The 16,829-nt window shown below is 41.6% G+C and overlaps 1 protein-coding gene across 3 annotated transcripts in view; it reads left to right on the top strand.

Annotated features, from left to right (window-relative positions):
- LOC145467471 (uncharacterized) overlaps positions 1-9,743 on the top strand; it is a 39,769-nt gene extending 30,026 nt beyond the window's left edge. Inside the window, exons 2-6 of one of the 3 annotated variants that reach the window (XM_081451031.1) lie at positions 2,579-2,701; positions 4,417-4,493; positions 5,812-6,046; positions 6,449-6,577; positions 6,832-9,743. In XM_081451031.1, coding sequence (XP_081307157.1) covers positions 6,510-6,577; positions 6,832-7,201 — 438 coding nt within the window. In that variant the 5' untranslated portion in view covers positions 2,579-2,701; positions 4,417-4,493; positions 5,812-6,046; positions 6,449-6,509 and the 3' untranslated portion in view covers positions 7,202-9,743. The other 2 variants (XM_081451032.1, XR_014042054.1) reach the window with 2 other exon arrangements.
- The last annotated feature ends 7,086 nt before the right edge of the window (positions 9,744-16,829 follow it).

The following is a 16,829-nucleotide window of genomic DNA, read 5'->3' as shown; positions in this document are numbered from 1 at the left end:
CGTTTGAGAGAGGGAAAGCACTCTGAAGATGATATAACCACTTAATTTTGAAACAAAGACTTCTGAATGTAAGGCCTGGACAAGATAATTACCCCATGAACATGGCACATTTATTTACTACAAATTCATCTGTAGATGCTCATAACAATGCTCTGTATACCCTCTCTAACGCTGATAAAGCTCAGATTAAGGTTGTGGACATTATAATTGGGGGCATTTCTGATGATCTCAAGAAACAAATGAAAAACAAAATTCCAGATTATCCAACAAAGACAATGGGTTTATATTCGCTAGTGTCAGTAGTAACTGCAACAAAATATGACTGACAACTAATATTGATGTGACTGACGGACTCACCAATGGTGCAGAGTGTGTCATTAGATAGGACACATAGACTACAGAGTTGAAAATTCCACCAGACCAAGTATTATTTGGGTCTCATTTCAACATCCTGACATAGGCAGAAACCAGCATAGAGAAAATGCACATTTATACAAGGTAACTGTGAATAGAAATTGGACACCAGTATTGGAAGTAACAAGACAATTTCAAGTCAATAAAAAGAGTCAGGTCCAAATTCTCTGGCACCAATTTCCACTTAGACCCGCTGCTGCCAAGACTATTTGCCATTGTCAAGGCGACACATTAATTGAAGCAGTTGATTTTCCAGCATCCACAAGAGAGCGCATGCATTATGTTGGCTTGAGCCGTGTACGAAACAGCTCTGCACTGCATATTCTTAATTGGAATGAAATCAAAATAAAGGTTAGTGAGAAAGTTAAAAGTGAAATGAGCAGACTAAGAACACAAGTAAGCCTTGTGCCTTTAGCAGTGTTACGCACTGACAATTCACTCCAAACAAAAACAATCTTGTTTCAGAATGTTAGATCTCTCCACCTCCACATAGATGATGTGCGAAGTGATTACAACATTCAAGAAGCTGATGTCAACAGTTTTGTTGAAACAAAACTTTGCTTGTTAGATAGAGATAATACATATCAGCTTAGTGAATTAACTCTTTACAGAAATGACTTTAATCAGTCTAACATAAGAACTTGCTATATGGGCATGGAACTACTTTGTACATTAAGAATGATCTGAATTGTACTAAAATTCCATACAGATATAAGTTTAATAATTTGGAAATTACTGTTACAGGTGTTAAGCCAACCAATTCCAAATATTCATGTCATTGGTATCTATCACTCGAAAACTAAAGTTACAATTTCACAGTTAATTGATGCTCTTACTCATCTTCACGACTCTGCTTGGGGATTTCAATATTGATCTCATGCAGGTAAATTCAGAGCAAAAGGCTCTAAAAAAATATCTCATAACAGACAGAGGATACACTCAGGTCATTAACCAGTTTACTACTGACTACCGTACACAGATAGATATGTTTATACCAATGTACCACAATGTGTACAATCAGCAGGTACCCTGGAGTCTTACAACAGTGATCATAAGCCTATTTACCAGAAACGCCATCATATAAGCCGCATCTTGTTGCTCAAAATTTTTGCATCAAATTGGGGATGTGGCTTATCTGCGAGAACATCTGGACACCATGCCGTAAATTTGCATAAATGAACACCTTTCAGTGAAAATTTTACAGTCTGTATAGACCTGTGTATAGCAAAATAATAAGAACTTCAGAAAACTATACCACAATACACATTTGACCATTGCTTAAATTGCGAGTTTGGCAGCTCCTAAAAGAGCCGTTTTTTTTCATATTAAACATCCATTAAACCTTCTTTGTTACAAAAGCTTTTAATCGGTTTAACCTTGCCTGTCTTGAGTTGCTGAATGTCACTTGGTAGGGAATCTCCATTCTGCCAAAAAGTTGTTTAGCGTCGCTGATGGTCGCAGACCTTTTCTTCATTACTAAGCCTGTCTGGTTACTAAGCTACGAACGAACCGAAACATTCATGTTGTTGTATGTAAATTCTACTGAGAAACGGACAGAAATGGAAAATACTGGATTAAAAATGCCAGAAACTAGAAAGATCAGATTTATGTCTAAATTGGATTTTCATACTATCTCAGTGCTAAAATTGTAGGTAAGAGTTTTAGTATTCTCTGTTTTAGTGAGTTAATACGCCGGTTAACACATTCAAGAAATGCATGTACATGTAAGACATGTTTCTCAAGACTCCACTTTTCATTTATTTTACTTTCTTTCCAAAATGTCTTTTTCGAAAATTTAAGTTGCCAAACTCGGGGTGTGGCTTATCTGCGAGTGCTACTTATACACCGGTGTTTACGGTATGTTTCCATGAAAGCTGTTTGAATATTTCCCTGTATGTATCATATGAGATCATAATTAATATCTAATTTAGCTGAATATGGAAACTTAACATACCAAATAAATACATGTATCTAAATGTATCAAGCAACTATTTAAATCACACGGCAAAACAGTCAGAAAATTTATTGGTAGAAACAAAGAATGGTTTGAATTTACTGTATCATTCATGTCCCTAAATTCTTAGTCTTCATAGAGATTCAATATTACATGTAACTCTACCAAAATTTTCAGAAGCTGTACATAACAATACATTTTTTTTTTCAGGTTAAATGAATTATTTTAGCTCCAATGTTTCTTGCGGGAGAGCATGACATTATAACTGGCATTTTCTTTCTTATTAACCCTTTCCAGAAAAGCAAGAAGTAATCACTTGGACACTTAAGTTAGGTAAGTAGCTTTTTTTATTGGGGGAGGGGGGGGGGGAGAGAAAGGGAAGCAAATTAAAGATATACAATATTTTTTTCTGCATATAATCATTTATACCCTTTTAAAATGTGTCACAATTATATTTATTGTGTATTGCAGGTGAAGCAAGTTGTACTATTGTGCATCTGCATATAACCCAGATGAACACTGCAATAACAACTACAGTATAATATGCAAGTGACAGTAAGCAGATGTTAATATTAACAACAACATTACTGATGCTATACATGTTTATCAGCTTCCAAAAATAATATCAAAAGACGTAGTAGAAACTGGCTTTAACAACACAAGTCACCCTTAAAACTTCATGGAATTAATCTGAGAATTACAGATGGATGTGGAATTCTCCTGCTTACAAAGGATTAAAGATGCTTTCAAGACTTAAGTCAGCTGACACTTGAACTGTTGAAACTCATTCTTTGCAAAAGACATTGGTTACAAGCATATAAATTAAATGGCTTTCCAAGCTGTATGTACAACAATTAATGTAATTATTACAGAGTTGGAAACACTTTTAGAACTTTATCCATGTAAGTTTCTTAAAGTTAAGAATGTCAGCAAGTGAAATCCATCTGAACTTGCTATATGTGTCAAACCTAATAACTCAAGAAATGAACCTATAGCTTTACAGTGGAATACAGAAATTACAGTATATAACTTACAGAAACTTAAAATTAGCAGTTCTATATCATGTTCATATACATGAACATACACATGTAGAGTATCACAATCAGTCTTTATATTAGGACTACAATTAAATGAAACTACTAGCTCCCATCATAAACTGGAACACAAAAGTTGAATGGTGGTAATCTGTTTCTATTAATAAAATACAAATCTTGTGATGTTTATCTGAAGTATTAGCTATCCTAACTGTGCCAGTTTATTCCTGTTGAACTTCCATTCAGTTCTTAAAATGGTGGTTGTCATGCTGTACTTCTACTACATGTGTGTCCTGCTGCTGTAAAGATTGTTATTTATAACTCAGCAAAAATTGTATAATCTGTGTGTATAGGAGACTGTTGGCTAGAATGTCTCCTGTTAGCTTTTATGTGCTACATATATTATGGTAGTCAGTATTTCAGTAGACTTAATAAGAAAGAAAATGCTCCTAATATAATAAAAGCAGTGTTCATCTTAATCTTTGTTGTTGCACTCTGTTGAAATCTACTTTCAATTATGTAATAAATAATTATTCATAATTTATAAAATAATTTTAACAGAGAGCAAATTAAGCCACCTAAAGGGTGGGGGCACGGTGGCCTCATGGTTAGTGCGCTCATCTCTGGATTAAGCAGTCCAGGTTTGAGCCCTGGCCGTGGACATTGCGTTGTGTTCTTGGGCAAGACACTTTGTTCTCTCGGTGCTTTTCTCCACCCCTGTAAATAAATGAGTACCGGCGAACTTAATGCTGGGGGAAACCCTGCAATGGACTAGCATGGGGGAGTAGAAATACCCCTACTGTAGTCACTTCATGCTACAGAAACCAGGATAAGCTCTTGCCTGGTGGGCCACTTGGCCTGTTTGCAGACTTGACCTTTACCTAAAGGGTGTCAATAAGCAACCACTGGACATCCGAACCCATGCATCAAAGGATGTTTATTTTGCTGTTTTTCACTGCTGTACCAAGAAGAACTCCACAATGATCAATTCCTCTTCTCTTTTTATCCAACTAGCTTTTCTACATTCATCCAATTCATCCATGAGCTGGCTCACAGGCACCTTTAATTTATTATTATCCTCACAATACAAGGTTAGTGAAAATTGTTCACAGGTCAGTGAAAAGTCAAGGATGTTTTTGGTTTCTGTCGAGTGTAAACTCTGTAACTTCTCGTTATGTAGATAGTCATGTGTAAAGTAATGTTTCTATAATTCTTAGGTTGGTGGGGGACAATGTTGATTTGATGGTTAATGCCAGAATTTAAGGTACAGAACACAGCAATCGTTCCATACATTGGACACAGCAGTACTCTGTTCTGAACAGGGTCAATGAAGCTAATTTAGACACAACAAGACCACAGAAGAATGAAGAATGATCATGGTGGTAAATTTTCCAATTTAAGCAATTGGAAAGAAGAAGCCTGAAAAAAATCAGGGCTTCAACGGGATTCGAACCCGTGACGTCCGTGATACTGGTGCGATGCTCTACCAACTGAGCTATGAAGCCACACATTGGGAGCGAGGTCAATTAATTGAGTTAGTAAGTAAGTAGGTAAGTAAGTAAGACTTCAGAGTTCATATCTTTCCGTAGGAGTAAAATGATGTGAAGTATATATGAAATAATTCACATTTGAACTGCGGTTGTAGATGAAAGTGAAGAATGATCATCGCAGGAAATTTTCCAATTTAAGCAATTGGAAAGAAGAAGCCTGAAAAACAAGATTGGAACCCGTGACCTCATTCTTCACTTTCATCTACAACCACAGTTCAAATATGAATTATTTCATATATACTTCAAATCATTTCACTCCTCATGGGAAACCTGATATGAACTCAATTAATTGACCTCGCTCCCAATGTGTGGCTTCATAGCTCAGTTGGTAGAGCATCGCACTGGTGTCGCGGAGGTCATGGGTTCGAATCCCGTTGAAGCCCTGATTTTTTTCAGGCTTCTTTCCAATTACTTAAATTGGAAAATTTACTACAATGATCATTCTTCACTTTCATACTTTCTGGTGTTAACATGAGGTCTGTGTAAAGAAAGGTAGCTAAAGCAATACGTGTAGCTTCACTGTTACTTAAAGGTCATTAGTAACACAATCTATTATCACTCCTACATTCTTAATGTATACCATTACAACCCGTGTTCTATGATCTGCTAACAAACTTTTTATTTCTTTCTTTATTTATTGTTTTAGTAACATAAAATAACATTTTTGCAAATGAGAGGGTCTAGTTAGTTGACCTGAAAATCTTCAACCTCACTCACAGTAGATCAAGTTAAGAAATTTGTCAGGGAGGAGTATCAAAGACTGAAGGTGGTAATATTACTGATATAGCTATACACAGTAGTGAACATTTTAAAGTGATGCTCTCATTGTTCCTTCTGTATACTTTTTCATGTGGAATAGATGCTCCAAACTATGACATGCCATCAAAAGATGACTTGGGAAAAGAAGGTCTAAGGAAATGGCTACATGAGCTTTGCATAAAATATGTGGAGACGTATCTAGTGACTGGAAGTGAAGTTGAACCTTTGGTTCAGCAGGTTCATGAGTTGAACAGTGCTATGGGTGCAAATAGTTTTTTGTGTCGAATAGAGCGATGTGATAAAACTTATGTGAACTTCATCATTCCAACAGTCAAGTAAGTATAAAATTGATAGAGGATTATAGCAATAGTATCAGACAAGGGGTAATACAGTTTTTAGCAACATATTGCTCCTTACGATATCAAGACATATACAAGAAAATATTTTAATCTGAATGAATATTGTAAATGATCACCAAGGAGAAATTGTTCTTATTACAAGTATTGATCTTTAATCAAATTCTACCGACTAATTGAAGAAAAATGCATGTATGTCTCTGAGTGTTAACAGACTGCTTTTTAGCAAAACCATCAATATCTCCATGAAAGGGAAAACTTCTTGTAGCTCCGCAGAAGACGTTCATGTTCACTTAACACTTTTTCAATGAATAATAATGATGAAATAAATGAATAAACCAACAATTTGTGTTGGTTTAATCCTTTTTTTCATTGTCTCAGGCACGAAGTTATGCAACATGGCCTGGTGTGAAAAAGGTATGAGCCTGGGAAGGAGAAAGACATGCTGGGTTTTTTCCACTGCAGAGTGTCATGTGGTCTGGTATTCTTAATTAAAGCTACCAGAAATAGGTGAGTAAAAATAAAAACATTATGTTGTTATGCTTGTAAGTGGTCCCCCGCACCCCACCCCACACACACCAAAGTCAAGTAAAATGTTGTACTTTTTTGGCAGGAAAGATCATCAGTTTCTTTAATCTAAAGGTTTTGAGAGGTTCCTGAAATTGCAAAATCATTTGTAATCCCCAGGAAACTACCGGTATGTAATAGTACAATGTAACTAGTAGGCAATTCCTGAGTGTAAGTTTGGTTTCTTCCTTTTCTAGCCATGAAAGCAAGGCACATCCCAATGTCACTCTCAAGGCTCAGGATACGCAGGGAGAGGCAAATGGGGGAGCAGCAAAGGATGATTTCCCTTTCAATTACCATCAGGCAAAGCTGGCCTTTGGTCTCATTTTGTTTGAGTTTGGCGATACAAGTAAAGAGGGATACAGTGAGAGGCTTCCTGACCTTTTTGAGGTTGCTCTGCTACTATGCAAAGCACATGGCAAGACCAAATATGCCAAAATTGAAGCCATTTTGTCAGAAACAGATGCGCATGACTCTAAATGGAAAAGAACATTTAACAAACATGGCTTGCCAGGAATGAACATTCCACTGGACTTGCGAACTAAGCAGTTCGATCATCATGTTTAAAGAGCATGTGGAAGTCACTTGCTGCCAATATCAACGAAGATTCAGCAGCTCGAATTGCTAATACCGTTGAACCAATGGAAGTTGGCTCTTTATTGATTTAGTCGACCAATGACATACCTGAGCCCTAATGATCATTGGACGAATGAGAATGTAAAGTTACTTGCCCAGCAAGAAAATACAGGTATAGGTGACCCAGACAATCGTACAGCAATGTTTCCGAGCCCTGGTATACAAGTAAATAAGGAGGTTTTTTTTACCCTTAATCTGTGACTTGAACAAACAGATTTAATTGTACATAGAGTAATAGCACATTAAAATTTTGAACTATGTTATCAAGTCTTTAAAAGATCCCCAGTTAAGAGACACTCAAGTAGATAATTATTTTATTCTCCATTAATCCAAAACTAGATAATTATGTCTTTCTGTAACAAGTAGGCTGTATCGTAACATGTCAATAGCATTTGGCTAGGACATATAATTTTCTACATTGATGTTTTTTAATTAACCATAATTTTAATACAAGTTCAAACATTTTTTTGGCATACCTAATTTGCCTTAGTTAAGGGGATGGTGTACTTACAAGGTTTAAACGAAAATGCCTTGTCACTGGAATAAAATGCAGTTTTATACTTTAACTAATCACTTCAAATCATTTGGTAAGGCAATAACTTAGTTCATTTTGCTGATTTCATTTAGTGAGAGAAGTCATCTGATGTGTTTTATTTTTGTTTTCGTTTACCAACACTCAATCAAATACCATCATTAGTTCTGTTTTGAATCAGTACCAAATTATTAGTCAATCGAGGGAATTAGTTTGAAACCTAAAGCTAAGAGGGCTAGTATATACAGCATAATTTTCACTGCCCCTTTCAGAGTAATATCTACTGAGCCCTCCTTTTTGTTTATATTAGTTAAGCTAATAGAAAAACCTAAAAACTTATGTATATGATATCCATTACATAAAATACCAAGAGTATATCACTCACTCTGGTAAGGCATCTGGATCTGGTAAATCCTTTTGAAACTCAACATAATCACAAAGGAGCAGTTCTTCAAGTCTAGTAAAAAACTCCTCACTGAAAGTGATGGTGATGGACAAAACACTGAGCCCTAGTCCATGGACTACCCTAATGGACTACCCAAATGGACTGCCCCTAAAAAAATACTATTTCAGATGAGTGGTATGTTAAGAAGCTGCGATTATATACTTACAATGCATGGAGGATGCTTTTCTTTTCGGTCCACATCGCCTTCAGCCGCCATTTTGAATAACTACACTGAATAAAACAACCACTGTACACAAAAAGCATAGACTCAAATCAAATCAAATATTCTGTGGACAACTCAATCTTGCTCCCATGTGATTCAGTAGCTCAGTCTTTCTTGAACAGACGAAATGATCTTCAGATTGTTACTCATGATTTGTTTTGCTTGTTTTGTGCCAAAAATTATGGTGCAGAAGCAGCTAGTATTCTGGTTTTTTCCTGAGTGTATCAAAATGAAATAGAAATGGGAATGAGGATAAAGCTATGGGACAGCAAGAAATTCCAATGACTACGCTACAAAAAAATCAGAGTGGAGTGGAAGCAGTAGGAGCCAGTAGTATTCTTGGCTGGCCTGGACTATAAGTACTATAATTAGGTGGAAATTTTTGTGGTTTTGCGAGACTCAGTCCAAAATGGCGGCTGAAGGCGATGCGGAACGAAAAGAAAAGCATCCTCCGTGCAGTGTAAGTATATAATCGCAGCTTCTTAACATACCACTCATCTGAAATAGTGCTTTTTAGGGGTAGTCCATGGACTAGGGGTCAGTGTTTTGTCCATCACCGAAAGTGATTGATGGACCACTTAAGCTATGCTCATCGATGTCATTAAAAATCTCATTTAAAATCTCAAGAATTTTAACAGCATGATTTTTGAATAAACAGGCACACTACTAATTATATCATTCAGAATAAACAGATTATGACAGGTAGCTACAACATCAGAAACTAGTTCCTTTGAAAACCCATACCAACAGCCAAATCATCACTGCAAACAAGGCTACCCGGTAACTCAGAGAGTGCATCTTTCAAAATGGCCCTCTCTTCATCAGTGACACTTCTACTTTTAATTGGCAGCATAGTTGATGGTGTTGGTTGCTTGTCAAAATATTTGATTGGCCGCGTGCACCCACTTCCATCACCACATGCACAAGATGTTCCACAAAAATTACAACAGTCATGAGGTGGAGACAAGGTTCGGAGGCCCAGGGCTTCTGATATTTCGCGCGGTCGCGGATTTCAAGTAAATCCGCGAAATCCCGCGAAATTCGCTGGAAATCTGTCCAAATACTTGTCGGCACAACATGTTTGAAAGTTATCTTGGCTGTTGAGGGTTCTTACTGGCTATAAATTTGCTAAATTACCTTGAAATTTCGTCACTGCAACGAGTAAACAACATCCCAAACCTACCAGGCGTTCTTAGATTAATGTTGCGAAAAACTGGGCAGCAACCACGATGTTAAAAGCTTTGTCATTGGCGCATTTCTAGAACGCATCGTTGTTAACAGAGCAAATGCTGTTCACTATTAAAAATAACCTCGTGGTCAAAACATAGAGTAAACCGCAACCTAAACAGAACATAACTTCGAAGATGAGGCAAACAATATGCAGTTGGATAAAGAAGATATTCAACGAAGCTTCTTGAATAGTAAATATCTAAGCGTAACTCTTGTGTTTTTAATATCCTGATTCTCTCATTTGTTTTTATTGTGTTCAATAAGCTTCCTTGTAAAGTACGATTTGATATTGCGGTACGAAGCCTGAGTAAATGCTCTAAGAGCATCTAGTTTCATTTAAACACGTTCCTCAAATCAGCGCAAAACCAATCGCTTTCCAGCGAAATTTGCCCAGAAAACCTTCGCGAAATCAGCCGTGTTTTACCGATCGTTTTTCGGCGAAAATGGCCTCGGAAATTCCCGCGAAATTCCCAGGAAATCGGCCGTTTTTTTCCGCGAATTTGTCCCTGAAAATCCTGCGAAATTTGACTGTTTTCTTCCGCGACCTACCAGAAGCCTGTTTGGATCAAAGCTCTTGTAGCTTGCCACCCAATAGCGTCCACTTGTTTCTAAAAAATTTCGCGCACGTCCTCCTCACAGTGTGCCAACTGTTGGCCATAAACATACAAAATAACTGATCGGCAAGCAGGCCATCTTGACCAGCTCTCACAGCTTCCTGATGAAAATCAAGTAAGCTTCTGGCAGGGCCAAATAGCACGATGAGTAGTATAGGGGGAAGTCGACAAATAACGTTTCGAAGAGGGAGGAGCGTTTAGCTGTTTTGCAGCCCCCAGCTTTAAGTCCGAACCTCACAAGCTCGGTTCGGTTGAACCTGGGGGGCTGCAAAACAGCTAAACGCTCCTCCCTCTTCGAAACATTATTTGTCGACTTCCCCCTATACTACTTAGGAATTGAGAAACCGGGAGTTATTCCAATTAGAAACAAACGAGCCCGCTGTTATACTGCCCGAACCTAAGCGATGCTTCGAGCAACAAACAAGTGTGCGTGGCTGATGCGGGGCCGGAAAGAAAGCTGCGGAAAGAGCTGTGTCGGCGCGTATTGCAGGCAGCACAAATACCAACTAAAGAAAGGAATGAAAATGCCAGCGCCGTGTAGAGGCTGCGGAGTCGGGGTTTTGTGTGATTACCGTCTATGCATTCCATGTGGCGGGAGCGCGCTAAAACAGCGGCTTATCTGGAAACGCAAAAAAGCAAAGAAAACGTTTGAACTTATTTTGCTCGAGTTGATGTCAACCAATTACAGAAATAAAACCTTCCGTTATACAATAAGTCACTTGGCTTCAGTTGCCCTAAGGTTTGAAGAAATTCTGAAAGAAGAGTTTGCAAAATTTGATCCAGATTCATTGCAGTATTTAGAGCAATTACTTGCAGAAAACGAGCCACCCGTTGAATGCTTGTTCAGAACGTGCTGGATGAACCTATTTCCCAAGAAACGGAGAAGCGTTTGCAAAAACCTTTACGACCAAAAGCTTACCGACCAAGACCCCCTCCCATGCAAAGAAAAAATAGAAAAGTGCAAGAGCTTCTGAGGGAGTACGAACCCGTTCCTGTACAAAACATCCGAACAGTGACAGACTACCAGAATGAGATTCTGTACCTGTTCGATGCTGCAACACATGAGGGGGAAGAGAGTAAAGGGCGGCGTTACATTCGATGGCGCTTCATTAGAGGTCTGGAAAAAGCCCTAACAACAAACTTTATGGAAAAAATTCGAGAAAAAGTTGACACAGCATTTTACATGAGGCATGTTTTCTCGTATCAGTTGCGCAGCATTGAAGACGGAACGATAATTCTGTACTACAAAAAACACGGCTCGCCTTGGATAAACAGACTGGCAGAGGCAGAAGAATGGTTGAGTGAAGAGGAGACGAAACGCCTGGACAATGAAAAAATCGAAAGACCATCAACAAAGTGGGAGTTCGTAAGCTTTTTTAATGTTGACCTGAAAGTTGTGCTTGACCGTCAGCCGTTGTTCGGAACAGGCCCGTTACCGGACTGGCTGCGCAACCTTGCACATAGCCAGGCGATGGTGGCGTTGGATACCTATCAAGACAACTTGTGTCTATGGCGTTGCATCGCTGTGCACCAAGGTGCTCTCCCCCACCGAAGTACAAAAGCAGCCCGCAGTCTCGCCAAGAGTTTCTACAAACTCAAAGCCGTACCGTCAGACTACCCAAAAAAGTCTCTAGATGCATTGGACAAGGTTGAATGCCAGCTAAATCAGGGCGCTGTTTTCTCGTCTTGGCTCGGAATCCGTGTTTATGAGCCCGAGCGCAGAGAAGATGGAGAAGTGGTATGGTATCACAGACGAGGCCCGCCGGCCAAGATGACAAACATCCTGACAATCGGTATCTACGAAGGGCACGCCTTCGTCATAAAAAACATCGCAAAGCTGGCAAAAACATATGAATGTGGGCATTACCGTCAGAGATTCACACAAGCAGGCAATCTCCAACGCCATTTCCAAACCTGCAGTGCAGGAGAAACGGTAATCGATTCCCCGGGTGAAAGGGTCGAAGCTCCGCAGACAGCCTTCGAGAAAGCTTTCTACCCAAAGAACACCGCTTCCAAACAGTCGCTTCTGTGGCTTGAGCGAGAAGCCAAGCCGCGGAAAATCCACGTCCACCACGCAATGTGCGGGCATGGTGTCGACGGGTACAACCACGCAACGAAGACGGTATTTCAATACCACGGCTGCCACTGGCACGGGTGTCGAAAATGTTTCCCGCACGATCGCGACAAAAGCATTTACCGAAACGACGAAACGCGCGAAGATAGGTACCAAGCCACGATGAAACGCACAAGATTTCTGCGGGAGGCCGGCTACCAAGTTATCGAGGCCCGGGCGTGCGAAGTTGGGGAAATCGCGGGGGAACCGCCGCGGGCTGAAACAAAAAGCTACCTGCACGCGATCTTGTACGATTTCGAGGCGTATGGCGATAATAATAATCGGAAGGAGGCGACGCCCGCGCTCACGATAGAAAACGCGCACGTGCCAATTTCGGTGAGCGTTGGCGACACCCTTGAAAGAGAGCCAACCCACATCTGTGAAAGAGACCCCGCGGAGTTGGTCCGCAAGTTTATGGAAGAGCTGGAGAGACGCGGAAAAACCATCCGGGCCATGGTACGAGCAGAGTTTGCGCCAGAAGACGTGTACCTACTCCCAAAAGCGCAGCGACAAAAAATTAAATCGATGAATGGTGCAACCAGGTTCCTGGCTCAGGGTTCAACTCAGGAAGATACGATCTGAATCTGATCAAAAACCACTTTGCGGGCCGCCTTGCCGAAACATCACCCAAAGTCAGAGTGGCAAAAAACGGGAACAAAACCATGTTCTTGCTCGCCTGGGAATTCCGCTTCCTCGATATCATCAACTACCTTGGGCCGGGGGCGAGCTACGAGAAATGGGTGAAAGCCTACGAATGCAAGACAGTGAAATCGTGGTTTCCATACGAATGGTTTGACACCCCCGAAAAGCTTGATTACCCTGAGCTCCCAAAATACGAGGAGTGGTATTCAAAGCTAAAGGGCGGCCACGTACTCACGCGGGATGAATGGGAGGGATGCCAGCGCTTGTTCAAAGAAAAGGGCATGCGCACGTTCTCAGACTGTCCGCGTTACTACAACAATCTCGATGTGGCTCCCGGCCTTGAGGCTCTGGAAAAGATGAGAAGCTTCTACACCGAGAAGGGGATCGACATTCTGAAAGATGCTGTCAGCATCCCAGGCGTGAGTTTGCATTACTTGCTCCGGGGAGCGGTTGAGCGTGGCGCAGAGCTTTCCAGCCGGGCAAAGAAGCGTATGAGATGCTGAAAGAAGCTGTTGTCGGGGGGCCGAGCCTGGTTTTCACAAGATACCACGAAGTTGGTGTAACAGGGATAAGGGTTGATCGAATATCAGAACCGCGTCTTTGCAAAAAAATCGTCGGTTTAGACGCCAACGCCCTCTATCTTTCGACCATGCTCAGAGAAATGCCTTGCGGGAAGGAAAGGGTCGTGCACTACAGCGGCGAGTTCTAAGCGGAGGCGGCTCCTGCGCTAACGCACAGGTTCAAAGAAGGAAGCTGGTTTGGATTTGCTGAAGTCGACATCGAGATTCCAGAGAGCTTGCGGCCAAAGTTTGAGGAGATGTGTCCTTTCTTTTACAACAAAAAGGTGCCCGCCAAAGCTGTGCCGAAACATATGGCCGATTACTTAGCTCGAATCGACAGAAAGCGCGGAGACGGAAAAAAACTTGTGGGGGCGCTGTCTGCGGAACGGATGCTGGTGTACGCCCCTCTGCTTCTGTGGTGCGTGAACCACGGGGCGGTAGTCACCAAGGTTTACAGAACAATCGACTACCAACCAGCCAAGATCTTCCCCTGGTTCGTGGAGCAGGTGACGGAGGCGCGCCGGACAGGAGACGTGGATAAAAGCAAGGCGCTGCTCGCTGAAGTGTTCAAACTGCTGGGAAACAGCGGATACAGGAAGCTCATTGAAGCTTTGGTGCGGCAAACAAACGTGATTTACACCAAAGACGAGAAGGTGGTCGACAGAGCCTTGCAGAGCGCGTATTTCTCTGATCTTGAAGAGATAGGGCAGGCGTATGAGTTGGAAAGCCGGAAGCCTCGGATCACAATCAGAAGGCCGTTTCAGGTTGGAATCGCTGTCTATCAGCTGGCGAAGCTGCGGATGTTGGAATTCTATTACGACCTTCTCGACAAATATTGAGCTGATCCAGATGGACACGGACAGTAACTACATGGCAATCTCCGGTGAGCGTCTCGAAGACATTGTCCGGTCAGAGCTGAAGCAAGAATTCGAGGCGGAAAAAAATCAGCGGCTGGCTTGGGACAAGTGGAGCGGCCGCACCCCAGGTCTCTTTAAGCTTGAGTGCGAGGGCAGCCGGATGCTCGCGCTATGCTCGAAGTGTTATTACGTCGACGAATCAGAGGGTGAAAAAAAGAAGTTTAGCACGAAGGGGGTGTCGAAGAAGCAGAACGAGATCACGTGGCAGCGTTTTAAGGCAGCGTTGGAAAGCAGCAAAGACATGGCAACCAACAGAGGTTTCAGGATGCGGGACGGGCAGATGGTCACTTACGAGCAGCAGAAGCTGGGGCTCAGCGCTTATTACGACAAGCGGTGGGTGCTACCCGATGGGATACACAGCGAACCAATCGAATTTTATATTGAGTTCACGTCAGCCGGAGGAAGAGTAGTGTTTGGAGGGACAACCAGCAGTTCTTCACGCACGAAGCCGCGCTTGGGCCCATCGCGCAGATAGTAGAGAACAGGTTGATCCGGTTTGGCGAAAGATCTTTCAATGTTGTAAACTTTCAAAGACCAGATTGGGTCTGTGGCTCTTTTTACACCCCCTTCAAGCTCGCCGGGTTGGTAGAGATAACGAACTTGGACAAGAGAGGGGAGTATTTTTTCGTTTTTTCCGACAGGCCTTGAATAAGGTGTCGACGGCCTTGCATAAACAGCTTTTTCTTTGATGGCAACGGCGGGTTTCTTGTCGATAAGGCTTGTTAACTCGTTGTTCAAAGCCGAAACAACTTCAGGAAGTCTTTTCACCCAGGCAGTGGACCGCTGGCCCTCAGGGAGTAGCATTTCCACGGCGTACTGGTTCCCGAACAAGCGCTCAGCCAGGGTGCGGTTGAAACGTTCAACAATGGCCTGGTCGCGGTGAATGTCAACGCGCCCGCGCCGGATATATGTTTTGTGCTTTTCCATCTCTTTTGTGACAGAGCCCAATGAATTCGCGCCCGGGGTCAACCTGCAGCATCTCAGGCCATTTCAGAGGAGCGCGCTTGTAAATCTTCTGAAAGCCCTGGGCGACCTCATCAGAATTTTTCGAAGTCAGGGGTTCGGCCTCTTTGTAGCGGCTGGCCACATCGACAACGGTGAGAGCATATTTATAAACTTTGTTCCCTCAGTGGTCCGCTGTTGTACCGTTCTCCTGTTGTCAACAACAACAGGAGAACGGACCACTGAGGGAACAGCTACTCGCCGGAATAATGGAACAATAGGAGGATCGAAATGCACCAATCACAGCCGACCTTTGTGATATAAATGATACCGTGCAATCAGTCGACCTTATCGCCTGAAGAAGGCTAGCAGTAAGCAGTCGAAACGTCGCGATCTACATCTCAAGTGACTACATCGTGAGACAAACGATAATACACTTTATTATCCACATTTTTTATACGCATGTTTGTCACAACCCTGTCGAAAACTTCTTTTTTGCGGTTGAGAATTACTTCATCGGAAACCTCTAGAAACTCCTTGACTGCTTCATCGTAGCTCTTCTTTTTCTATAGCGGGTCTCAAAACAGCCTCGTGAACATCGATGATTGCAGTAATTCCCATGGTGTTGTATAGCAGAGTCTTTTTTTTTTTTAAATCATTAATTTCAGACGCTGGTGGGAAGTATTTTTTGGTCCTCGAGGTACTTTTTGAGCGCAATGCTGCCCGCCACGACGGCGGTGAACTTCACGTAATTCATTGCACTGCTGCTGGGATCAGAAGTAAAATTCTCTTTTACAACCTTTTTTGCGGCCCAGCCGATGCCAGCGGCTAAACCAGTGAGAGTAGCGGCGTCCATGATGGTCTTAACAAGCTTGTTGTCGGACTTGGTGCGTTTGATATAAGGAAAAATAACAAAAGTTTAAAACAAAATTAATTTATATGTTCTTTTCTTCTCCTTCTCCTCCTTCTTCTTTAATTCTTCTCATTTCTTCTTCTATTCTTCTTTCTTCTTCTTCTATTTTTCTTCTTATTTTTTCTTCTTTTCTTTTTTCTTCTACGGCCTTATCAACAAATGGTGCTCTCAAAAGAGCGATGGCTCTATGAAAACCCTTTACGTTGATGTCGTTCAATACCACCGCGATACCAAAAATTGCGGCTGAAGAGATGAGAATCTACGGAACGTCAACTTTCGACATAGTGATATACATTACACTCAAAAGTTCAAATCATTTTTTTAAAACCTTTTGGCTGTGTCGCGCGAGCGGGTTCTGGTTCAACACGCGGGGGCTCAGGTGCAGGCTCAGGCGTTTTTTTGGCGAATGCGGCCTTGAGCTCTTCCCG

This window comes from Orbicella franksi, chromosome 14 (genome assembly GCF_964199315.1).
Source record: "Orbicella franksi chromosome 14, jaOrbFran1.1, whole genome shotgun sequence".
Classification (NCBI taxonomy): domain Eukaryota; kingdom Metazoa; phylum Cnidaria; class Anthozoa; order Scleractinia; family Merulinidae; genus Orbicella; species Orbicella franksi.
The sequence above is the reverse complement of the archived record's forward strand: the minus strand, read 5'-3'. Positions and strand labels throughout refer to the sequence as shown.